Raw genomic sequence first — 26300 nt, forward strand, 5'->3', positions numbered from 1 at the left:
ATGAACAGTAACAAAGAAAGTGGCATTAGAAAGATTACAACCCGTTATTGTCATTTCTTCCTTTGTACAGTATTTTCTATTAATGGAGTAATAAATCCGATCAGCTTCTTCTGCTCTATAACATCCAGCCTGGAGATCAGATACCATTTTTACCATGACTGGTTCTGACTGGCAGCACTAAACAACTGCTGACCATTAAATATTTACTGATCAGCGGTCATTTAATAGCCTGTTTACACAGACAAACTGCGATAAACAATATTCATTTAACGACTGTAAAAAAGGACCTGTGCTGCTAAGATTAGAGGACATGGAACTGCCAAGACCAATGACCTGGGGCAGAGACCCTAATTCCAGCGATGTATGACTTACTGGGCTGCTCACTGCAGTTTTGATATACCGGTAAGTAATGTTTTATCTGCTGCAGATCTAGCAGTTCTCTAATGCTGAACTCTGTATAACCCCACCCACAACACTGATTGGTGATTTTTCTGGGTGCACTGTGCATATTCAGAAAGCTGTCAATCAATGGTGGAATAGGTGGTCACACAGAGCAGAAAGACTACATGGCACACCACACGACAAAGTCCTCTAGTCATAATACCCGGATTTTTTTTTTTATTGAAACTGCAACAACTTAGTAAATGACAGCTGGAATCAGGGTCTCTGCACCTACTATACATCATGCTGCTCTCAGATTACATGGCAAAGAATGATTGACAGATTCCCTTTAAAATATGCGTGTGCAGGTGTAGAATATATGGTTATTCACGTTATAATTTAGGCTTCTTTATTGCAAAAGCTCGCAGCAATTACAGGGTTAAGCGAAGATTGCCTTGATCCTTTTTTGTCTGGTTTAATTTAATATGCTATGACCAAATTTGCATTCTGTCTTCTCCACGTAAACTGCGATTATTAGAATAAAGTAAAAGATTAAAAAAAGAACATAAAAAACAAAAGCAATGACATTGGGAAGCTCCAGTACCTGTGTGCATGAAAAGCAGTTTCTTCCACTTGGATAGCTACGTCAGAAGAAAAGGATTGTTTGAAAAGTGACAGCAAATCTTTACCAAGGTCAGATGATGCTTCACTTGCAGTAAGGTCTATAGTTAGAAAAAATATATAGATCTGTATTAAAACACAAATATGTTACAGATGACTGCATTAATGGTGTAATCGATGAATGAATCACTTAGTCTAATATTTTTAGCTGATAGAAAAGCATCCTGAAGGCCCAACAACATAACAGGACAGAGCAGGCAGGAGTTCACATAGGACCTGCACCTTACCACAATGGTGCTTGAAAATTTGAGAACCCTTTCCATATTTCTGCATCAATTTGGGCAATTTTCTTCATAATAATAATAAATAAACCATAACAATAATTATAAATATAGCATTGATTCCATGGTGATGTACATGAGAAGGGGTTACATAAAAATGACAGATATCACTTACAGTAAACAAACTAACAATGACAGACTGATACAGAGGTTAGAGGACCCTGCCCTTACATTCTGCAGGATGATAAAAGTTGCTCACTTTTTTTTTCTATTTATATAAAAAACAGTTCCTCTTATAAAAAAAAAAAAAAAAAAACAGTATACTTGCTTTCCGTATCTATGTGCACCAGCGAGACCGGTGCCAGGTCTCCCATAACATTGGCTACAGGGCTAATGTGGAATAACAATCAGCAGCCACAAATGGCTACTGTACTCTAACTTCTTCAGGTTGTCCAAGGTTTGCGCCTTTAAAGTAGTGAGAGCTCAGCAGGCTAATAGCGCAGCCAACTGTTATTCCACATGAGCCCTGCAGCCAATCGCCAGTCACTATGCCTGCTGAGCTCTCACTACTTCCATTTGGTCTGAGATTTGTCCAAAGACGCGAACCTTGGACAAACGAAAGACGTGAGAGTACACTAGCCATTTCTGGCCACTGATTGGTTGCAGACTCTAGTGGAAAAAGAGGGATTTTTGGTTCTTACCGTAAAAATCTCTTTCTTGGAGCCTTCATTGGGGGACACAGGTAACCATGGGTGTATGCTGCTGTCACTAGGAGGCTGACACTATGCAAATAAAGAAGAAGTAGCTCCTCCCCGGCAGTATACACCCTCCGACAGGCACCAGGCAACTCAGTTGGTGCAAAAGCAGTAATAGGAACAAGTAACATTAAACTCAACCTATGTACCAACCCACAACAACGGCACGTTGGCCAATACGGTACAACTTCAAGGGAGGGTGCTGTGTCCCCCAATGAAGGCTCCAAGAAAGAGATTTTACGGTAAGAACCAAAAATCCCTCTCTCTTTCTCGCTTCATTGGGGGACACAGGTAACCATGGGACGTCCAAAAGCAGTCCCTAGGGCGGGATGTTCTGCAGAAAAAGAGGAATTAGGTCGGCCGGTGAGAAACCGCTGCCTGCAGTATCTTCCTACCCAGGCTCGCATCCGCAGAAGCCTGAGTATGCACCTTGTAGAATTTTACAAAGGTGTGAATGGATGACCACGTTGCGGCCTTGCAAACCTGCGAGGCCGAAGCTTGGTGACGAACTGCCCAGGAAGCTCCCACAGCCCGGGTAGAGTGAGCCTTCACCCCCAAAGGAGGCAGTTTGTCTTGCATACGGTATGCCTCCAGAACCGTAGAACGGATCCAACGAGCAATTGTGGACTTGGAGGCGGGGAGCCCCTTCCGACGCCCGAGACGATGAACAGAGGATCGGCCTGGCGAAAGGAAGCAGTTCTGGAAAGATAAACCCAGATAGCCCTGACCACATCCAACTTGTGAAGAGATTTCTCCAAGGGATGATCCGGGGAAGGGCACAAGGAAGGGAGGACGATGTCCTCATTGATGTGAAAGGCCGAGACTACCTTCGGTAAGAAGGAAGGAACCGGTCGAAGAACCACCTTGTCCTGGTGCAGGATTAGAAAGGGAGAATGACAGGACAATGCTGCCAGTTCCGAGACTCTCCTGATCGAGGTGATGGCGACCAAGAAGGCCACCTTCCATGAAAGAAGCGAGAGAGAGATGTCATGAATCGGTTCAAAAGGCGCACGCTGGAGAGCGTCTAACACGAGGTTGAGGTCCCAAGGCTCAATAGGAGGACGATAAGGGGGAGCTATATGAGCGACCCCCTGAATAAAGGTCCTCACCTGCGAAAGGGAGGCCAGGTCTCTTTGAAAAAGGATGGACAGAGCGGAAATCTGACCCTTCAAGGGTGCCGAGGGAAAGTCCCGAATCGAGACCCACTTGAAGAAAACCGAGAAGAGATGGTAGGGAAAAAGTCATAGGAAACAGACTGTTGTCCTCGCACCATCGGAAAAAGGCCTTCCAACATCTGTGGTAGATACGCGAAGAAGCCGGTTTTCTCGCTCTTATCATAGTCTGGATGACGCTGTGCGAAAAGCCCATGTCCTTCAGGACCGCGGCCTCAACGGCCATACCATTAAATTCAGAGACCGAGAATTCGGGTGGAAGAGGGGCCCCTGCGAAAGATCCGGACGATCCGGTAGTCTCCATGGAACGTCCGATAGCATGTTCACTAGCTCCGCATACCAGGCCCTGCGAGGCCTATCTGGAGCTACCAAGAGTACAGGGGCCCCTTCTGTCTTGATCTCTTTTACGACTCTTGGGATCAAGGGAAGGGGTGGAAACAGATAAGGCATCTGGAACTGGGTCCACGAGATTGTCGCATCCGACGGCCATCGGATCCCGAGATCTGGACACATACTGGGGAACCTTGCGGTTTTCCCGGGAGGCCATTAAGTCGACGTCTGGAACGCCCACCTTTGACAAATCTGGTTGAAGATTGAGGGGAGACCATTCGCCCGCCATGAGGCCTTGGCGACTTAGGAAGTTGGCTTCCCAATTGTCCACCCCTGGGATGTGGACGGCTGATAGAGAGGGAATGTGGCTCTCTGCCCAACAAAGAATTTTCGCCACTTCCATCATGACCTGTCTGCTGCGAGTCCCTCCCTGACGATTTATGTAAGCCATGGATGTGGCGTTGTCGGACTGAATGCGGTCCGGCATTCCCAAGAGGAGGGACTGCCAGCGGATAAGGGCTAGGAAGATGGCCCTGATTTCCAAGAGGTTGATGGGACGACGCGCCTCTTGAGAAGTCCAGCGGCCTTGGGCCGTGAGATGGAGAAAGACCGCTCCCCAACCCAGGAGGCTGGCGTCGGTGGTGATGATCTGCCAGCGGAGGGGAAGGAATGACCTCCCGCGCAGAATGGAGGTGGATAGCGTCCACCAAGTGAGAGACTGCTTTACCTTGGGAGAGAAGAGAAGCGGGCGGTCCAGGGAAAGTGGGTTCCTGTCCCAGGCAGACAGAAGGGCCAGCTGGAGGGGGCGAGAGTGGAACTGAGCATAGGGAACCGCTTCCATGGAAGCGACCATTTTCCCCAGAACCCTCATGGCGAAGCGGAGAGGCAGAGGGCTCGGACCCTTTAGTGCTACGATACCCTGACAAAGAGAAAGGAACTACTCCTTGGGGAGGAAAGCCTGGGCCTGAGAGGTGTTGAATTCCATGCCCAGGAACTCCAAATGTTGGGTCGGACCCCAACCCAAGGACTTCTGATAGTTGATTATCCAGCCGAGGCGAACGAGTGTGTCCAGAGTAAGCTGGAGGCTCTGGCGGCAATCCCGACAAGACGGACCCTTGATCAGGAGATCGTCGAGGTATGGGATCACGAGAATCCCCTTTGAGCGCAGGATGGCCATGACCGCTGCAATGACCTTCGTAAAGACCCTGGGATCAAACGCCAGACCAAAAGGGAGAGCCGTGAACTGGTAATGATGTTCCTGGATCGCGAAACGGAGGAACCTCTGATGTTGTAAGCAAATCGGGATGTGGAGGTACGCATCCCGAATGTCCACGGAGCACAGAAATTCTTTTGGTTCCATGGACGTGATAACCGAGCGTAGAGATTCCATTTTGAAGTGTCGAATTCGGAGATGGCGGTTTACCTGCTTGAGATCCAAAATTGGACGGAGAGAGCCGTCCTTCTTTGGAACCACGAATAGGTTTGAGTAAAAACCCGAAACCGCTGGCGAGAAGGGACCGGAACTATAACTCCTGAGGCGAGGAGAGAATCGACGGCCTGCAGGAGCCCTGGGAGACGGGAGGACGAGAGAGAAAGAAACATCTTCCTGGGGGGGCGAAGAAAATTCTATCTTGTAGCCTGATGTGACGATCTCCCTGACCCAGGCGTCGTCGACTACCGATAGCCAAACCTCCGAGAACAGAAGAAGCCGGCCTCCCACCCTGGAAGGATTTCCAGGTGGGGGCGACCCGTCATTTATGGGAAAATCTGTGGCCTCGAGGTCCAGAAGGATTTGAGGAGCGGCTCTTGGTTCTCCAGTGCGGGGGAGGCCTGAAGGAAGGTTTCCTCCGTTCTCCTTGGAAGACCGGTCCTGACGGGCGTGGTTCCCTGAGGAGGTAAAGGACCAAAAGGGATGAAAGGACTGGGGGCCCTTCTTGTTGAAGGGGCGCCTAGGCCTGGACTGAGGTAAGGAAGTACTTTTACCGCCGGTAGCGTCTGAGATCATTTGATCCAGCTGTGTGCCGAAGAGTCTGGAGCCCTGGAAGGGCAGACCAGTGAGGGATTTTTTAGAAGCAGGATCTGCGTTCTACGCTTTAAGCCAAAGAACCCGGCGAATGGCCACAATGTTACTGTTAGCCCTTGCCGAGCAAGCAGCCGCATCCAGGGAGGCATTCATGAGGTATTTACCCGCAAGAGAGATCTGATCCGCTAAATCAGACAGTTCCTCAGCAAGAGCTGAGGCTAAAATGCCTCTGCGCAGGGTCTTGGCCCAGGCTGACACCGCCTTCGCTACCCATGAAGAGGTGAAACTAGGGCAGAGAGGCTCCAGAAGCCTCAAACGCCGATTTGGATAATGCCTCGATTTGTCTGTCCGTGGGATCCTTAAGAGATGCCGCATCCGGAATAGACAAAACAGTCTGTGAGGATAATCTAGACACAGGCGGGTCGACCTTAGGCGACTCGGACCATTTGCTAACAAGGTCCGGGTGAAAGAGGTATAGGACGTCCAGCCGTTTCCTTCCAGGGAAACGTTTACCAGGATTCTCCCAGTGTCTAGACGTAGTGTTGTCAAACTCCTTGTGATTGGGAAAAACTCTAGAGGGACGTTTAATCCGTTTAAATGAAACGGAGACGTCCTGAGAGGATGTCTCTTCCTCCTTGAGCTCGAGCGTCTGAATAATAGCCGAAATAAGACTATCAACCATATCCTGTGTGCCGGAAGTCTGATCTGAATCCGAGTCAGATTCCGACTGAGAAGTTAAGTCAGACCCGACGTCCGCCTGCGAGGAGGGGGAACGGGCAGAATGGGGTATCCCGGTGTGTCCCGGTGAACTGGAAGAGGAGCTCGACAAGGTCCTCTCTCTGTATCTTTTTCCAAGTCTGCCTCTGTGAAGGTCTTGGACAGGTGCGAGCGAATCGCCATGAGAGGCGTTCGTGGCACTGGTGGCATTAGATAGAAGCGGGAGACTAGTCAAGTCAGACACTGACAGACATTGCAACGGCTCACTCCGGGGGAGCACTCATCCCGAGACATAGGAGCTTCCTGAGGGACGGACATGATGGGAAGAGCGCAGGACGAGCAGAAAAGCCCACTTTTTCTTACAGCTGGCGCAGGCGTAGTGGATGACCGTAGTGGTATAGCCAGGGGCCCCTGCGGGGGTGGACACAGGTGGAGATAGAACCACTTGCAGTAATTGCAGGGACAATACTGCAGGGAGGAGTGCAGGCCAGGGGAAGAGCAGCGCAAGCCTACCGGAACCCAGCGACAGCGGCAGTGAGGTAGACTGTGTCCCCCGGGGATCCTGGTGCACCACGCGCGATGGAGGCCAGGCAGGAAGAGGAAGTCGGCTCCACTGAGGTAATCGCGGGAAAACCGCGCCGGAAGTGGGCGTGGCCAGGCACCGAAGAGGGAGTGAAAATCTTCCCGAGAAAAAAACGCCCCCCCCCCGTCGGCGCTGTATCCCGGGGAGGCGTGCCTGCGGGGACACGGGGCCAGACAAGACGCTGGGGGCGTGACAAGCCGGCAAACAGAAAAGCCACTGAAGGAGAAGAAATGGCGCCTGCCCGAAGAAAAACGGCACGAAATTTGAAAAGAGCGACCCCCTGTGGTGGTGCCTGCCGCGCTAGTGGCCGAAGAAAACAGGGGGGATCGGCGCTGATGGTGCGGCGCAGGAGAGGTACCGCCGTCCTGTGCTCCCTGCTAAGTGGCAGATAGGGGTCCCTTGGGGTGAGGGGGAGAGGAGGGGGAGGGGTTACCGCCGCGTTGTTGATTGAAGATCCCCTTACCTGAGGACGAGGAACGCGTCAGGAGCCCTCGTACCGAGGAAAGGGTCCTGGAATGAAGTCCTCCTTCCCGCGCTGTTTCAGCCAGCGCAGACGACTGTGTCAACCCCTAAACAGGGGGATGGGGACACTGGATGTGACCACCGTCTTCCTCTCAGCCCACTCCGAGGAGGGGGGGGGGGGGGGAATCAGGGCAAGGACTGGCCACCAATAGCGAGACATGAACACCCCAGGGTGACATGAATCGCAGTCCTGCCCAGCGGATCCGAGAGGGTGCGATGTGGGAGATACCACACTGCTCTCTCGGTCGCTTACTGTGGGGAATCAGGGTGAGAACTGCACCCTGTAGCCCCAAAGGAAGCATCTCAAACAAAGGAAAAGAATTAATTAACACACACAAACCCTGAAAAGGAAAAAACAAATGCGGATCTGGTGTTAGATCCAGGTCCACCTCCTACAGACACTAAGCAAAAACTGAGTTGCCTGGTGCCTGTCGGAGGGTGTATACTGCCGGGGAGGAGTTACTTCTTCTTTATTTGCATAGTGTCAGCCTCCTAGCGACAGCAGCATACACCCATGGTTACCTGTGTCCCCCAATGAAGCGAGAAAGAAACATTGTCACAGGAGATCCAACGGCCGGTACAGGAGGCAAGTATACAGCATTTTTATTTTATAAGGACTACTTTATTTGGAAAAGGGGTTGGACAACTCCCTTTAAAGAACGGGATCTATCAAAGTCTGATCTTCACAACACGTTTGTGTAAGTGTCTAGTGGCACAAAATAAAGGAGATTTCGGCAGACTTCAGAAGAAGAGTTGTTGATGCCCATCAAGCCAGAAAACAATAAAGAACTCTCCATAAAACAATTTGGACTCCACTAATCCACAATCAGACAGATTTTGTGCACAAATGGAGAAAATTCAAGACTATTACTACTTCCCAAAAGCAGTCATCCAACAATGATCACTGATAAGAGCAAGGCTTAGAAAAGTCAACAAGGTCACAAAGGGACCCAAGGTAATGCAACTAAAGGACTCCCTCACATGTCAATGTTCACGAGTCCACCATCAGGACACTGAACAACAACATTGGTACGCATGACAAGATTGCAAATAGAAAGCCACTACTCTCCCAAAAAGAAAATTTGCTGCCCATCCACAATTTGCTAAAGATCAACAGGACAAGCCAGAAGGCTACTGGGGCAATGTTTTGTAAATGGATGAGTATATTGGTTTCAATAAGAAGCATTAGGTTTGGAAAAATGGAAAATGCTGCCCCACAGCATAAAAACCCCATATATCTGTGAAACACGGTGGTGGTAGTATCACGGTTTGGACCTACTTTGCTGCATCTGTGCCAGCACGCAATGGAACAGTGAATTGTCAATTATAGCAGCAAATTGTAAAGTAAAGTGTCAGGATATCAGTCGACGAGCTGAATCTCAAGAGAACGTGCTCATGCAGCAAGGCAACGTGCCACAGAACTAACACCGTTTTACAGAAGAGTGCTTAGAGAAGATCAAAAGTTTTGGAATGGCCAAGTCAAAGTCCTGACATTACAGAAATGTTGAGGAAGAACCTGAAGCGAGCAGTTCATGGGGGAAAACACACCAACATAATTTTTATTTATATAGCGCCAACATATTCTGCAGCCCTTTACATTTTAGGGGGGCTTGTAAAAACAATAAAGAATAACACATCTACTATATAGTTGTCTAAGGGTCACTTCAGTCTTTCCGTCCTTCTGTCTGTCACGGAAATCCCAAGTCACTGATTGGTCGTGGCTGTTTTGTCGCGACCAATCAGCGACGGGCACAGTCCGGTGGCAAAATGGCTGCTCCTTACTCCCCGCAGTCAGTGCCCGCTCCATACTCCCCTCCAGTCAGCGCTCACAGGGTTAATGGCAGCGTTACACCGCGTTATAACGCACTCTGTTAACGCTGCTATTAACCCTGCATGACCAACTTTTTACTATTAATGCTGCCTATGCAGCATCAATAGTAAAAAGATCTAATGTTATAAAAATAATAACAAATTTAAAAATCATTATATACTCACCTTCCGTGGGCCCCCGGATCCAGCCGAGGCCTTTCCCGCTCCTCGCGACGCTCCGGTGACCGGTTCATGCATTGCGGTCTCGCGAGATGAAGACGTAGCGTTCTCGCGAGACCGCAATGCACTCTTGGGACGGAGCGTCGCGAGGAGCATCGGTAAACGCCTCGGCTGGATCTGAGGGGCTGACGGAGGGCGAGTATATCACATTTTAATTTTATTTTTTTTTTCTAACAGGGATATGGTGCCCACATTGCTATATACTACGTGGGCTGTGTTAGATACTGCATGGGCTGTGTTATATACTACGTGGGCTGTGCTATATACTACATGGGCTGTGCTATATACTACGTGGCTGTGGTATATATTATGTGGGTGGACAATATACTACATCGCTGTGCTCTATACTACGTGGCCTGTGTTATATACTACATCTCTGTGCTATATACTACGTGGCTGTACTATATACTACGTGGCTGTAAACTACATACATATTATATATAGAATACCCGATGTGTTAGAATCGGGCCACCATCTAGTAACTCATATCAAAAGGAGTGAGGGCCCTACTCACAAGCTTACAATCTATGAACAGAGTTGAAGCAATTTTATACGGAAGATTTGGCTAAAATTTCTCCAATCTCGATGTACAGGACTAATCAACAATTACTGGAAATGTTTTGCTGCAGTTATAGCTGCACAAGGTGTCACATCAGATGCTAGAAGCAAAGGACTTGTGTAAAAATAGGGTGTAATTTTAGGTCAAATTAAATGTAAAAGTATGAAAAATTCTAAAGTGTTCACAGACTAACTATATTAAGGTCCACATAATCTGGAGCAGGATTTCAACGGCAAATCTTTATAAGGCCCCTTTCACACATCAGTTTTTTGCCATCAGTCACAATTCGTTGGCTCGACGCATATCCTTCGCAGATTGTGAAAAACTGATGCGACAGATTAGTTTTTTCGACGGATCCGACTAGCGGATCTGGCTAATTGGATCCTAAATAAATCGGAACATGCTCAGTTAAAAAAAAAAAAAAAAAGAATCCGTAGCCGGATTCCGTCATTTGACGGATCCGGCGCCCATAGGCTTCCAGTCGAGCAAACGACGGACGGTTATGGATCCGTCGCTGTCCGTTTTTTCGACGTACACAAAAAAAAAAAAAAGTTACTTTGTCCGTTGTCTCCGGATCAACAATTTTCGATGGATCCGGCGAACGAACGATGGATGAAACGTGAAGTCATCCGTCGCTAATAGAAGTCTGAGAAAAAAACGGATCCGGCGGCATCAGTCGCCGGATTTGTTTTTTCAAAATTCGACAGATTGCGTCTGATATAAGAAAAAAACTGATGTGTGAAAGGGGCCTAAGCGGTGTTCAATGTGGACTGCGTTATACACGGGAAAGCAACGGAAAGAAACCATTTATTGCATCAAAGGAATTCCATGTGTATTAGGTAGACAGTGCGTTGCTCACTGGAGAACCCTGGAGCTGTCAGAGGTGGATATATTATTGGAAATTTTATATAGAAATAGGGTTTTTTTTTTTTTAATTACAATTGTAAAGAAAATTCCCATAATGGGATTAAAAAAAAACAACAAACAAACCGATATTTAGAAAAAAAAAAAAGTGTGCAAACATTTTAGAATGTAAAGTCATCAGGACACTGCCCACGAGCGGGACCTGCAGTGGCCAGGAGCAAACAACATAGATCCATAGCTTTAGGAATGGAGCATAAAAGAAAAAATAGAATTATTCTTACCGTTAATTCGGTTTCTAGGAACCTTCCACGACGGCATATGGAGGTTGTCTCTTTGCCCTAATGGGGAACAGGAAACACAGAGGTTAAAAGGACCTCCCACCTCCCACTTGCCAGTGACTTACAACTGAGACCATTGCACTGGTTTACCTTTAAAATCCCAGAACTAATCCAGGAATATATATCGGGTGGGAAATTAGTGCCGTCGTGGAAGGTTCCTAGAAACCGAATTAACGGTAAGAATAATTCTATTTTCTCTAGTCACCTTCCACGACGGCATATGGAGGAATACCAACTAATTTTGGCACTAGGGAGGGACAACGGCCTGGAGTACTTTGCGGCCGAAGGCTAAGTCCTTGTTGGACAATACATCTAGTCTGTAATGTTTAGAGAAGGTATGGAGTGAAGACCACGTTGCTGCCCTGCAAATCTGCTCCGGAGATGCGCCTGCTCTTTCTGCCCAGGAAACCGAAGTGGATCTTGTTGAATGGGCTTTGATACCTACTGGAGGTAACTTGTTTTGAGCGAGATAGGCTTCCGTAATAGCCTTCTTGATCCATGTAGCGATGGTACTTTTGGCTACTTTTTTCCCTTTGTTTTGTCCTGAGAGATGGACAAACAGGTTATGATCAATTCGGAATGTACTGGTGTGGTCCAAGTATTGTAAAAGAATACGTCGAACATCCAAGGTGTTGAATCTTCTTTCTTCCGAGTTTGTTGGATTGTGGCAAAAGGTTGGTAGAAAAATCTCTTGAGAACGGTGGAAGTCAGAGATAACCTTCGGAAGAAAGGACGGATCAAGACAAAGCACAATTGAATCATCTCTTACCAGGAGATAAGGTTCTCGTGTAGACAAGGCCTGTAATTCACCAATCCTTCTGGCTGAAGTAATGGCAACCAAGAACACGGCTTTATAGGCTAGGTTTTGTGGAGAACAAGATGATAGTGGTTCAAAGGGTGGACCTGTCAGACCCTGCAGAACTATATTGAGATCCCATGGGGGAACTATGACCTGTTTTCTAGGATTCATTCTAGTAGCCGATGTCATGAACCTTTTAATCCAGCGATGACTCGCTAAATCTTGATCAAAGACCGAGCTAAGTGCAGAGACCTGGACCTTGAGGGTACTGGGCCTGAGACCTATTTCCAAGCCTTTTTTCAAAAAGTCCAATATGATGGGTATATTAGGCTTGAGGGGGTCTGGAAGGTTAGGCAGACAGAATGAAGAAAACTTTTTCCAGATCTTGTTGTAGATGGCGTTGGTCACCGGTTTTCTCGATTTTTGTAGGGTAGCTATGACAGGAATTGATAGCCCTTTAGCTCTTAAAACCTGGGTTTCAGCAACCACGCCGCCAAGCTCCACTTCTGAGGGTCTGGGTGGAGAATGGGACCCTGAGAAAGAAGATCGTGTTTTATCGGCAACATTACTGGTCCATCCACTTGTAGTTGGGTAATTAGGTTGAACCAACTCCTTTTGGGCCACAATGGAGCTATCAGGATAGTTGGAGTCCTTTCTAGGCGTATCTTCCGTAGAACCTTGGCAAGGATGGGGATTGGCGGAAAAGCATAAGCTAGATGAAACGGCCAATCTTGGGTTAAGGCATCCAACCCCCTGGGATTGCCTCTCGGGTTCAGGGAAAAAAAGGTTTCGACCTTTGCGTTCTGGTGAGAGGCAAAGAGGTCGACGTCTGGATGACCCCATCTGTGAACTAGCATGCTGAATGTTTGAGGATCCAGGCTCCATTCGCCAGGATGGATTTCCTGGCGGCTTAGGTAGTCTGCCTGAATATTTGTAGTTCCCTTGAGGTGGATTGCCGTCAGGGATAGTAAGTGCTTTTCGGCCCAAGAAAAGATTCGAGCGGAGATTTTTATTAGACTGAGGGTTCTTGTACTGCCCTGGTGCCTGATATGGGCCACCGTGGTCATGTTGTCCGAGTATATCTGTACATGATGACCCGAAATCTGATGCCTTGCCGCTAGTAGAGTCTCTTCCACAGCCTTGAGCTCCCTGAAATTTGATGATTTCTCGGAAATCGATTGGCTCCACTGGCCCTGATAGGGGACATGGTTCACTATGGCTCCCCAGCCTCTCTTGCTGGCATCTGTTTTGATGGTGGTTAGAGGAGACTGAATCCAGCATACTCCTTTCAGAAGGTTCCTGGGCTTCATCCACCATGTTAAAGAGGCTTTCACTCTGCCCGGAGTGTGGATCCTCTTGGCAAGAGTGCCAGGTCGACCATCCCAATTGTGTAGAATGTGGGCTTGCGGCAGAGTCCTTGAGTGAGCTTGAGCCCAAGCCACCGACTGTATGCAGGCTGTCATGGAACCCAACAGCGACATTCCCTCTCGCAGAGTAGGGGGATCTCATTTCTTTGAACTTCCTGATTTTTGTTAGTAGGGGAAGCCTGTGATCGTCCGGGAGGAAGGACATTTGTCTTGCTGAGTCCAGCATTACTCCCAGAAATCTCCTGGTTTTTGCGGGTTGAAGCTGAGATTTTTGTAGGTTCGGAATCCAACCTAGGGATCTCAGAATGTCTAGGGTGGTAGAGACATGTGCTATCAGGGTTATCTCGGTGGAAGCAACTATCAGAAGATCGTCCAGATAGGGCACTATACAGACACCTTGCTTTCGGATAAATGACACTACTTCGGCCATCACCTTGGAGAACACCCTCGGTGCTGATGAAATGCCGAAGGGAAGGACTCCAAACTGATAGTGCTCCACCCGATGATTTCCCTGTATCGCAAACCTGAGATATTTTCTGTGTCTCGGGTGAATAGGGATGTGGAAATACGCATCCTTGAGATCGATGGTAGCCATAAAAGAGTGATGTTCTATCAGAGGAATCGCAGATCTTACGGACTCCATCTTGAACTTGCGATATTTCACGTGCTGGTTCAGACCCTTTAAGTTTATAATAATCCGGACGTCTCCTGAAGGTTTGGGAACCAGGAAGAGTCGGGAGTAGTGTCCCTTTCCCCACTCTGATTGTGGGACTGGGGAAATTACATTTGATCTGATAAGGTCTTTGAGACCTAAGGACAATAGACTGCGATCCCTTGATGATGGAAGGGAAGTGACTTTTAGACCCTGAGGTGGGGGAGAAATTAACTCTATTAACAGGCCGTCTCTGATGACATTGAGAACCCAGTGGGAGCTGGTAATATCCTCCCACTGAACCACATATTTCGAGAGTCTTCCCCCCACCGGGTCGGAGTCATTGTTTGTCCTGCTGGGATTGTTGCTGCTGCTGCTGTTGCGGGACAAAGATATTCTTTCCCCTACCCTTTGCGTAGCTCCACCTGCCGGTTTTTCCTTTGCCTCTTGCTTGAGAGGACTGAGGTTGTGGGCCACGAAAAAAACGTTTCCTAGGCTGTTTTTGCTCAGGGAGCGCCTTCTTTTTGTCGGTGGCTTTATCGAGAATATCGTCTAGGGCAGGACCAAAGACGTAGTCTCCTTTGAAGGGTATGGTGCAGAGCTTAGACTTAGAGGTGATATCCCCACTCCAGAGCTTAAGCCAGAGGGCTCTTCTGGCAGAGTTGGAAAGTACGAGGGATCTGGCGGCGACTCTTACAGATTCCAGAGAAGCGTCCGCCAAATACCCTGTAGCTTTATGCAAAATGGGTAGGGAATCCAATATCTCGCCTCTTGAGGTACCTTGAGATATGTGATTCTCTAATTTTTCAAGCCAGCAGGAGAGAGCTCTTGCCACACAGGTGGAGGCGACGTTAGCCTTAAGGACAGCTGCAGAAGTTTCCCATGATTTTCTGAGGAGACTTTCGATCTTCCTATCCATGGGATCCTTCAATTGAGAAGAATCCTCAAAGGGGAGTGCAGTTCTCTTGGCGACTCTAGCCACTTGCACATCGACCTTGGGAATATCTAATTTAAGGTCATCCTCAAGCAGAAATCTGTGCTTCATTTCTGAAGGGGTACTGAGACGCTTCTCAGGTAGTTCCCATTCCTGATTAATCATACTGATGATATTGGCATGAACTGGGAAGCCCACTCTCTTCTCCGATGAAAGACCACCGAACATCTGATCCTGTATGGACTGCGGTACAGGTTCCTCTTCTAGTCCCATGGTATTACGGACAGCAGAGACTAGATCCTCAATATAGTCTGAGGAAAAGAGGTATTTCCTGACCTCAGCTTTAGGAGATACTGGATCCTCCCAGCCAACAGATGAGGCATGAGAGAGATCCGAATCAGAGTCAGATTCCACAACCTGAATTTTCCTCTTTTTAGCCGGGGAATGAGGTTGTGGCTGCGGAGATGGAGGTGGGGGTGGAGGTGTAAAGGCTGCCAGAGAAGATTGTACCTCCTGTTTTACTAATGAGCGAATCTCATCCAATAGTGATGGCTGCTCAGCTCTTATTATCTTGTCTGTACATGACTGACAGAGTTTCTTGTCCCAGTTAGGAGGACATTTAGAGGAACAGATAGGGCACTTCTTTCTATAGGCACCTTTAGGGGCAGGTTTTTCTCCCTGAAATATATAAAGGGAGAGAGGGGTGAGGCCTTCTAACCCCTGCTACACTCCTCCCGGATCCCATCCCTGCGAACACTTACAGAGGCAGGGGTGGCGCTGGGCTCCGCAGATACGGGGCATGAAGAACCTTCCATACTGAAGGAGATAGCCTTACCTCAGTGGTGGTTCAGCAGGCTTTTATGGACGACGTCCAAGCACCTGCTCCAGCGATTAATCCCCCTCCCCCTCCGGAATCCAGGTGAGGGAGCTGTGCGGTCCGACACGCCGGCCGGCGAAACCCGGAAGTACCGGCTTCTGAATGCATGAAGAAACCGGAAGTGACGCGCGAGAGCCGCTGACGTCACTTCCGGAACGCCGAGCCGACCATGGAGGAGGACGACGCCGGGCAGCTCCAGGAGGAGCCCGGTCAGGGAACCCCGGCCTGCTTTGCCCTCGTGGGGGCGCGGGAAGGCCGGGAGGGGGTCCCGAGGACCTGCAAGCAGGACGACGGGAGCAGCATGAGGAGGAGGCCAGAGGCGACCATCTGCTGCCCGGCTAAACAGGCAGCGCCTGCAAGGTACCGTAGCCACCGGCCACTACAGCACATGAGGAAACCTCTCCCTGTCCCATGGGGAACAGGAAAGACACTGGCAAGTGGGAGGTGGGAGGTCCTTTTAACCTCTGTGTTTCCTGTTCCCCATTAGGGCAAAGAGACAACCTCCATATGCCGTCGTGGAAGGTGACTAGAGAAAAATAATTTCATTTATTGATTGATCAGAATAGCCTTGATTGCAGTATGGATTAGCATTAGGGCTGTGGAGTCGGAGCCAGAATGAAATGGAGCTACTCCTAAAATATATAATAGAGTACAGCAGTACAATGCAGGATGTGCTTTGTTCAAAATTTGGGAAAGTTATGAAATGCCCTATAAAGGTCTGTTCTGTTCCTGATCTAAGGATCTCTGCTTTTAGTTGAGATGAATCTGTGCTGCACATTATGTACATGCCCAGTAGTGACCAGTGCTGTAGGGTCGGAGTTGAGATGAATCTGTGCTGCACTTTATGCACATGCTCAGTAGTGACCAGTGCTGTAGGGTCGGAGTTGAGACGAATCTGTGCATGCTCAGTAGTGAGGCAGGGTTGTGGGATCGGAGACGTGGAAATTGAGGAGTCGGAGGTTTGGCTTACCGACTCCACAGCCCTGGTAGCAATAGTGAAATACTGGACAGTCAATCTGAGACACACCTAGCATGTCTTATAAAATGGTCAGGGTTAATAAATAAAAGGGCGCCAGACAGTTCAAGTGAACTTTCAGAATGAGCTGTGGTATTTGTACAAGAGGAATAACACTACTTCTCGCTAATATATGAAATGTTTCCTACAGCTCCTGTCTGGGCTCGCTCAAAGAGCAGAGTACGGACTAAGCCATACAAAGCAGGTACTTTAGTTACTCTTTAACTTCTCAGGAAATACAATCATTTACTAAAACAAATATGTCTGTAGTTAATCCTTATACATAATGAAGAAAGAGCGAGAGCAAGAAAAAGACAAGAGAGCGAGAAAGTAAAATGAAAGAAGACCTTCATATAACCACAAATGCTTCAATACATCAATTTAACCCAGCCAAAATAGTGTCAGTTTAAAGATCCTTTTTGAATATTGATGGATTTCATTACTTCAATAAACACAAGTCAAAAAAAAAAAAGTTGTCTTGCCAAAATCCATCTAAACCTGCCGGCTGTTTTGCCATTAGTCATTTTGTCACTCCGCTGAGGAGATATGCCCTTTCTTTTTTGGCGCCATGTATGCTTGTGGTCCCTAAAGGCTTATCACAAGAATTTTCTCTGGGGCATATAGTCCTCCCCGTCTAACGCTGCCCGATCACTGGTCAGCAGTATCCGAAACCGGCTGATCAGTGAGATCTCGCAAGATGCTGCAGAGTTGTGATTGGCTAGCAAAAAAAATAAAAAAGCAGCAGCACTCTAGCTTTAGCCGAAGTGTTTTCATTCATCAAACATGTCTTCTAAATAGGGACACCTTAGATGAAACTGGAATCCTGTGGCTTTCTTTATTTTTTGGATTGTAAGCGTCTCTGGACCAGAAGGGAATATCTCTGCAACAGAGACAGGTTCAGGGTAGTGCACTAATTTTTTTTTGCCCACATTACACAGATACTTTTTAAAAGTAAGCATTTGGTGCTATAAATAATTTTTGCAATTAGGTTGCATTAAAAATGCTGAGCCATTTGCCTTATATATCATGTGTTGTGCCGTCTATTGCTGGCTGCAGAATGCGTTATACCGGGGTTGGCCACGTTATCTTTATCTATATGTTGGATACATGATTTTGTGGCATTTACTATTATATAACAGGTTCTTCTCCTGCTCGTTAGCTTTACTGTCGTCACAGACTGCACAGCTCTCCAGTCCATAAAATAGCTGCTGATGGAGGAGCATGTGACCAGACCCATCCAATTAAAAAATTCCTTACAAAGGAAAGCGCTTTCCTATTGGAGGAGGTTGATGGACAGATCTGGTCACATGCTCCTCCATTAGCAGCCATTTTATGGACTGGAGAGCTGTGCAGACTGTGAAGAAGGATATCCTCTAACAAGTGTAGGATAAGAACCTTCGATAATTATAATAAATGTACACAAAATCATGTCCCCCCATACACCTGTTAAATTAATGATAAAGTTGGCCAACCCCTTTTAAGCATGAAAAGGGCATCTAAATATGCGCTTTCTAGGATGTAATTGCCATCTGTACAGGCCACTAGTGTCAGCTGGTGGAAATCTTACCATCATAGTTATGGTTTTCCTCTGTGTCTATCCCCTCAGCAACAAAATCATTACTCTTGGGAACGTTGTCATTTTTCACAGTAGAATGTATCGTACTCCTTCCATCGCATAAATCATGGCTGTCTTCTGGATTTAGCTGGGGCTGATCTTTTACCATCTGAAGAATGTGATCTTCTCGATCTTTAATTTTCCATGGAGAGGAGTATACCAGCCTGAAAAACAGCAATAAAACAGTAATAATTTACATTAATACATTTAAACATTTCTTAAAAACAAATAAATAATGGTACCTGTCAGCAAGTTTATGCAGCACCAAGCTTGGGCAGCACGATTTTCTAAAATGTGCAGTAATCCACATGTGTTAATTCATAGTTTTGATGCCTTCAGTGTGAGTGTACAATTTTCATAGTCATGAAAATACAGAAAAATCTTTAAATGAGAAGGTGTGTCCAAACTTTTGGTCTGTACTGTACATCTACCAAAATGGTACCAAGCAGTCCAGTGATACATCGCAAGAACCAGGGTCCCTACCCATACATCTTTCTGCTCACAGACTACATAGTAGAAACCTGCTGACAGATTCACATTAACACTGGTTGAATGAGAAGTGTTGGGTAGCTTCCCTTTAGCATCTTTGCATTTGGATGCTATAACTGAGGACAGGAGTGAGCGAGATGAGAGCAATCCATAGTTTAGGACACATGAACTCACTGTACAACTTAGACCTTCTCTCCCTGATCTCAAACTTCATCAAGCAGAAAATGCAGGACTGTGGTATACCCTGCCAGACACCTCATTCTGACAAGAGATTATCTTCCTTTTTCCAAGCTCCTCTGTGCTGATTTATGACCACATGAAAGCTGAGATGAACTTTGTGGTCATAAACCAAATGAGGGGCGGTTAAGAGAGCAAAGATAAACTAAACTATCCCATTTCAGTATTTTTGCTTTACTTCTATCGACTATGAGGTTACATGACGTCTTGTTCATTCTTATCAAAAAAAGGCAGAATTTAGCGAGTTTTTATCTTGGGGGTTCGCTTAGTTCCACTGGTCAGCGAGTGTATGAGACAGCCATGCAGAAACTTGCTTGCGATTGCTTCTGTAAACTGAACGATTATGGCAAAATGAGCATCCAGGGCTTCCCCACTGACTAGACTAATCTTGGAAAGTGTGAGCTGGAACTTTTCATTTATTTGAACCATTCTTGACTTTTCATTTTAGAAAAAACCCAAAATGTCCCATGGAATGATAAATCTTTTCTTACAACACTGTGATTCCTCCTGGAAAAGCATGCATAAATTGACAACTGGGTGATACTATACTCCTCGTCAAATGAGTGTACATAACCCCAACTAGTAACACCCAATTGTCAATTTATTCCACAATTTCTAGTAATAAAGTCTTGCACACAGCAGAGTCCTAAGGAAAGAAAACGCAGAATGACTAGGTTACTGGGAATACGATGATCTAATAAGACATAAGTCAGGAGACCTTACAGATATACTTTAAATTACGGACTATGTTTTCACAAGTACGATATTTTTTTCTGCAGTGTCATTCTGTAAACCAACCCATTCACCTGTACTAAAATGTACTGGACTGTGCTGCACAATTCACTAAAAAAAAAAAAAAAAAAAAAAACACGATAAATAACTACAAATCTTTATCTTGTGAAAAGAGGGGAAATTCAAAAAAAAAAAAAAAACCTTTTGTACTTACTTTAGAAAGGTTTGCATTTCAGATGGCTCCACGTTCTGCACAGTGAAGAGGTCCCCTGCGTCCTGTCTTGTGACCCACATATAGAATTCTGGAGCTCTCGCCCATAGCACGGCCTTGTGCACTTTAAATTGTGTTTGTCCAACATGAAGAATTGCATCTGTATGAATCTCTTCATTTAAAAGTCTGGAGAGGAAAAAGCAAGCATTTTGAGTTGAGCAAAAGTATAAGAAATATACAACATTAAAAGAAGAGCAGCTTTTTAAAGGGGTCTTAGCATTGTTAAGTTTGGGCCAGAGGCGCGATGAAGCTGCAGGTCCGAACAATCAATCAGGAGCGCACTGTCCCCTGGCAATCAGGAGAACGGTAGGCTACTGATTGGGAACATGGGACATCCCTTCATTGGGGTGGACAGGAGCCTGGTTCCTGTGTACCTATAACATTCTGCCTATCGGTATGTATACTTTATATATATGCACATATGAATTTTGACACCGTATGCCAATGCTGTATGTAATACTTGATGTGATTATATGTATACTAGATGGCAGCCCGATTCTAAAGAATCGGGAGTCTAGAATCCATATATACTTTATTTATTCAAATGTAAGAATAATACAATTAATAAATAATAGTAAGAAAGAACAAAAAATGGCTGCACTCACCAGCTCTTAACAATTCTTGACAGTACGGCACATTTCTGATTGGTTGCCGCCTGCCGCGAGCGACCAATCAGAAAAGTGCCGCGCACCACGAAGGCATATATCTTTGTCCACCCTGAGCGGGTGTAGGACGCTGGTGACGTCACTTATCTCCGGACATTATCTCCGGACAAAGCCACGGAAGTTGGCACAAATTGCCGGAAGTAGTATTCTAGGCAATTATATATTAGATTTTAATGTTATCAGTGTTTACCTTTGAACGTTTATATTGTATTGTCCTGTCACCAGCCATGTGTACGATTAACGGCCGAAAGCCTCTCTGGAACCAATAATCACCCCATGTAAAGGTATCTTTATAAGTTAAAGATTCAGAATACTATGACTTTTATCATATCCTGAACAGTCAAGTTTTTTATGAACCGTTAAGGTTTTCTGGTTGAAGTAAAAAAAACTGAGTGTTTACAGTTTGAAACCATAAAATGTTGAAAAATTATGTCATTCTTGAGTATATCACTCAATGGTGCTCATAAACGTGTCAAATTTGATCTATAATATACTTTAATATACGTTACTTTAATCTTTAATATACTTAAGAACAGGGCCCCAGACATCACACAGGGGGTCTGAAACACCGCACAGTGGTCCAAAATATCGCTGTGCTCTGCCTGGGGCCCCATATGCTGCCTGGGGCCCCTGTGCTCTGCCTGGGGCCCCATATGCTGCCTGGGGCCCCGTGCTCTGCCTGGGGCCCCATGTTCTGCCTGGGGCCCCTGTGCTCTGCCTGGGGCCCCATGTTCTGCCTGGGGCCCCTGTGCTCTGCCTGGGGCCACTGTGCTCTGCCTGGGGCCCCTGTGCTCTGCCTGGGGCCCCTGTGCTCTGCCTGGGGCCCCTGTGCTCTGCCTGGGGCCACTGTGCTCTGCCTGGGGCCCCTGTGCTCTGCCTGGGGCCCCATATGCTGCCTGAGGCCCCTGTGCTCTGCCTGGGGCCCCATATGCTGCCTGGGGCCCCTGTGCTCTGCCTGGGGCCCCATGTTCTGCCTGGGGCCCCTGTGCTCTGCCTGGGGCCTCTGTGCTCTGCCTGGGGCCCCATATGCTGCCTGGGGCCCCTGTGCTCTGCCTGGGGCCCCATATGCTGCCTGGGGCCCCTGTGCTCTGCCTGGGGCCCCATAGGCTGCCTGGGGCCTCTGTGCTCTGCCTGGGACCACTGTGCTCTGCCTGGGTGTAGGACACTGGTGACGTCACTTATCTCCGGACATTAGCTCCGGACAAAGCCACGGAAGTTGGCACAAATTGCAGGAAGTAGTATTCTAGGCAATTATATATTAGATGGGCATTTCCTGAAGGAAATACATGGTGCTTGAACAGCGCTACCAGCTATACAGCAGCACTTTTCACACACGGGACTGGGGGGCGCGCTTACTTTTGCACCCGGGGCCGGGGGCGCACTTACTTTTGCACCCGGGGGCGCACTTACTTTTGCACCCGGGGGCGCACTTACATTTGGTGGGCGGGGACCCTCGGCCTCCGATTTGGTGGGCGGGGACCCTCGGCCTCCGATTTGGTGGGCGGGGACCCTCGGCCTCCGATTTGGTGGGCGGGGCTCCTCAGCCTCCGATTTGGTTGGCGGGGCCCCTCGGCCTCCGATTTGGTGTGTGCTCTGCCTGGGGCCACTGTGCTCTGCCTGGGGCCCCATATGCTGCCTGGGGCCCCTGTGCTCTGCCTGGGGCCCCATATGCTGCCTGGGGCCCCTGTGCTCTGCCTGGGGCCCCATGTTCTGCCTGGGGCCCCTGTGCTCTGCCTGGGGCCACTGTGCTCTGCCTGGGTGTAGGACACTGGTGACGTCACTTATCTCCGGACAATAGCTCCGGACAAAGCCACGGAAGTTGGCACAAATTGCAGGAAGTAGTATTCTAGGCAATTATATATTAGATACTTTTGGTTACCCTTTTATAGCATTGGCATTTGATAGGTATTGTCACAGGCACCTGTTCCTGTCTGATTGTGTGCTGAGGGTGGCACGGGGGATTTTCTATTTGCTACTTTTTCACCTGTTTGATATTAATAAAGCTTTTTTATAACTTTCATGTATTTTGACCTATGACTGCTTTTTGTGAGGGTGGTACATTCGTAATGAATTTGCAGTTGGTCCATTATGGTCCTATTCCAGCCATATAACTGCTCTGACAATTAATCCACTAATGGGATTATTATTTATCCATTACTGGCTGGTACGTATTCCATTAAGTGCTTTCAGAAAATGAAAGCGGGGAATTCCCTATCATTGTACACTACAAGGCTCTCCACCCAAGCTTTTTGCCACTGTCATCCAAATACCAGTAGTTTTGTGTAGTAAAAGTGTTACATGATATTTATCTGGTGCTCCCAATCTTGCACAATCTGCGATCAGCACCAATGCCTATAAGGTTCTACACAATGGCATGCCTGCACCAAACCCAGACCATGAAGAGCCGAGCAAGAAGTCTCTGTCCAGTCCTGCACCTGCATCACTACTCATATCCTATTTACTGTTTGTGCACATTGTGGTGTATGGGGAATTGGATCCGTACAGTACACTGTCCCCCACAGAGACCTGCAAACAGCGATTGCCATCAGCAGACTCCTATGGAGATGTCAGTGCGCTCCTATCCATCCACTACATCATAAGCTACAGATGGAGGCGAGATGGGACTGCAGGCGTTTGCTGTCACAAAACTGCGCAAGAGCCGCAGACACAAACCGGTTGAAATTAATGTGGCTTCATTATTATATCTAAAACATTTCCCCCATTTCATAGAACAAAACTTTATGGAAAACTTGTTCACAAAAGTATTGTTCTGCTAAAGCATGTGACCCCGACTGCCCCGTCTTACTCACTTCTCAAGACTCGCCATAATATAATAATTCTGGCATATTTTTTTTTTTTTTTTTAATAACTCTGCATTGCGCTGTTCCCGTTATTCCTCCTGGAAAAATATAAAATTGCCAAGCGGGTGTTAACCCTTTCTCCTTTTCAGAGGGGATTTTCTCTATATAGATTGGTCAGAGGCGGTGCATGACACCACTCCCCTAGTTGCCAATTCATACATATCCAGGAGGAATAACAGAGGAAGAGAAAATGCACATTTTTAAAGGGGCAGTCCCCTACTTTGATACCGATTACCAACCCTTAGGATATGTCATCACGTGACCAGTATCCGACACCTAGCACCCCTCCGATCAGCGGTGGGATGTAAACAGTGCGGCACGGCTCTGTGCACCGGTCACTGCCAGCGCTGATCGGAGGGGTGCGGGATCAGATAGTGATTACTTCTCCCAAGGTTAGGCCATTCATAGCAGTGCACAGCGCCTTTTACATATAACGCCCCAGAATCGTTATAACATGGGGATACAGGTAACTACTACATCAGATTGGTCAGGAGCGGCAGCAGAGCCCTCCCTATAAGGCGGCTGTGTGGGGGAAGCTTCTCTTTGGGTCTGAAATTGGGGGCAGAGAGGAAACCCTGCATTCTGGGAGATGGTGGGCAACTAATCCCCACCCAGCGAGTATCATGCAGGGGTCGGTCAGTGAGCGCAGGAGCGATGCGTGACACATAGGGACCATACATCACCTGAGCAGATCTCTGCTGAGCCGATCACAGAGCAGATCCCGCAGCCGGCGCCGCTCCGCCACGTCCTTGGCACGAAGCCCCCTCGGTTCTGTGCAGCCGGAGGACGACGCCATCATCTGTGGTGGTCAGTGGGGATCATTACCTGTGAATGCAGACTCCATATATTGTATAGTCAGTGGCCAGAACCTCACAGCAGCAGCCACTCATACAATCCCTGCACTGAGCGCACTGTCTGCACTGGGCGCACTGTCTGCACTGGGCGCACTGTCTGCACTGGGCGCACTGTCTGCACTGAGCGCACTGTCTGCAGCCACAGCTGCCTGGCACTAATCAGCCCTGGCGCCGTCACCAAGGCAACCCCAGGGGAAACACAGCAGAGGCAGGAGACGTCACACCGGCAGGACGCCCGGGCCGGCACCGGAGGGAGCAGGGGGCGCAGGACGGAGCTCAGGACAGAGCACCGGCAATATCGCACTTTGTTTTCGAACCAGGACTCCTGGCCGGCTCGATTACGTCAGTCCCGGAAGTCACGCCCCTAAACAGTAACATTGACCAATAGTAACCATCACTCCGACAAGGCGTGCATTTCTATTGGTCAACTAAGAATAGCTGGCCGTGAAGGCGGGAAAATGGCAGCTATTAACCCACTGTGTGCTGCAGAGAAGACGTGCGTCACCTCTGCGCTTCTCGTGTGCACATACCCTTAGGTTTCCACTTCCTCGTCTTTATTTTGTCTTTTCCTGTTTTCATTTATACCTGATCCATAGTAAAGGTTTTTTTTGTCTCCCTCCAAGGTGTTTTTCTTGACCAAACAATTGTAAGGGCACGTTCACATAGAGGGTTTTATTGTTTTTTTTTTAACCACTGATTCAACAACAAGCTTTCCATTTATCTGAATGAGAGAATGCGCCACTAGTTCACGTATCGTGTTATTTTTCCCCGTCGTGTTCTTTTTAGTGTTCACATGGAGGTTTTTTTAATGGGTTTTTTTGGGCGAAAAGTTCACATCTAAAAATCATTTGTAAAAGACGCGGTTTGTGGCGCTAGTCTATGCTGTGTTTTTTCAGTGTGGTTTTTATGTATTTTTAATTACAATACAGGGTGCGACAATAGGGAATATTTAATTTTATTTTTTTTTTACCTATTTTAACTGCAAAAACCGGGATAAAAATTGTATCAAAATTTGCCACGATTCACACATGGAATATGCAACTATTTTTTAGCACACTTCAAACGCATGACATCCGCACTATAGCGGCATTTTATCATTCAAATCAGAAGCTTGTAAGCAAATTTGAAGATGTTTTTATGTGAATATTGGCACAGAAACTTCATACAAAAAACAAACATGTAAAATAACTCCCTGTGCACATAGCTAACGGAAAAGTGTGTTTTCCACTGTTTTTATTGCAGTTTTATGCATGTTTTTATTTATTTTTATTTTTTTTTTTGGGGGGGGGGGGACGTGAACAGCAGAGTGGTGTTACAAAGGAAACTAATCTACAAAAAGTTAACTGTGCTACACACAGCAATATTTATAAGGCATCCGAAACACAGAAGGTACAGGAAAAAAAACAATAGATAAAGGTGCAAGGCTGCCCCCATAAATTGCATAAAAATAGTATTTATTGGCTATACAAAATAGAAGACAATTACATAATGTTACAGACAGATTCTCAGGTACATAAAAAAGCGGATGGTGGGTGATGATTGAGCAAAAGGATTTAATGAGCTCATATATGTGTTATACACCCAACCCTGATGTGAGGCAGTCAGATCGCGTACTGGACAGGTGTGGAAATGTATTGGCACTCCAACTCCCAGAAAGTGGAAGGAAAAGAGTAAATGAAGCATCACAGACCTGGATTAAGTGGGACTAAACTACAAAAAAATCCTAAATGGTGAAGG

At 47.2% G+C, this 26300-nt stretch overlaps 1 protein-coding gene across 2 annotated transcripts in view; it reads right to left on the reverse strand.

Annotated features, from left to right (window-relative positions):
* BTBD8 (BTB domain containing 8) overlaps nt 1-24913 on the reverse strand; it is a 106228-nt gene extending 81315 nt beyond the window's left edge. Inside the window, exons 1-5 of one of the 2 annotated variants that reach the window (XM_077278582.1) lie at nt 24676-24913; nt 24393-24620; nt 20127-20309; nt 18407-18618; nt 986-1103 (exon numbers count right to left, since the gene is read on the reverse strand). In XM_077278582.1, the coding sequence (XP_077134697.1) occupies nt 986-1103; nt 18407-18618; nt 20127-20309; nt 24393-24508 (629 nt within the window). In that variant the 5' untranslated portion in view covers nt 24509-24620; nt 24676-24913. Of the gene's footprint in view, nt 1-985; nt 1104-18406; nt 18619-20126; nt 20310-24392; nt 24621-24657 lie in introns of both variants that reach the window. The other variant, XM_077278583.1, reaches the window with a different exon arrangement.
* Between the last annotated feature and the right edge of the window lie 1387 nt (nt 24914-26300).

The sequence above is a fragment of the Ranitomeya variabilis genome, chromosome 8, assembly GCF_051348905.1.
Source record: "Ranitomeya variabilis isolate aRanVar5 chromosome 8, aRanVar5.hap1, whole genome shotgun sequence".
In the NCBI taxonomy this organism is placed as follows: domain Eukaryota; kingdom Metazoa; phylum Chordata; class Amphibia; order Anura; family Dendrobatidae; genus Ranitomeya; species Ranitomeya variabilis.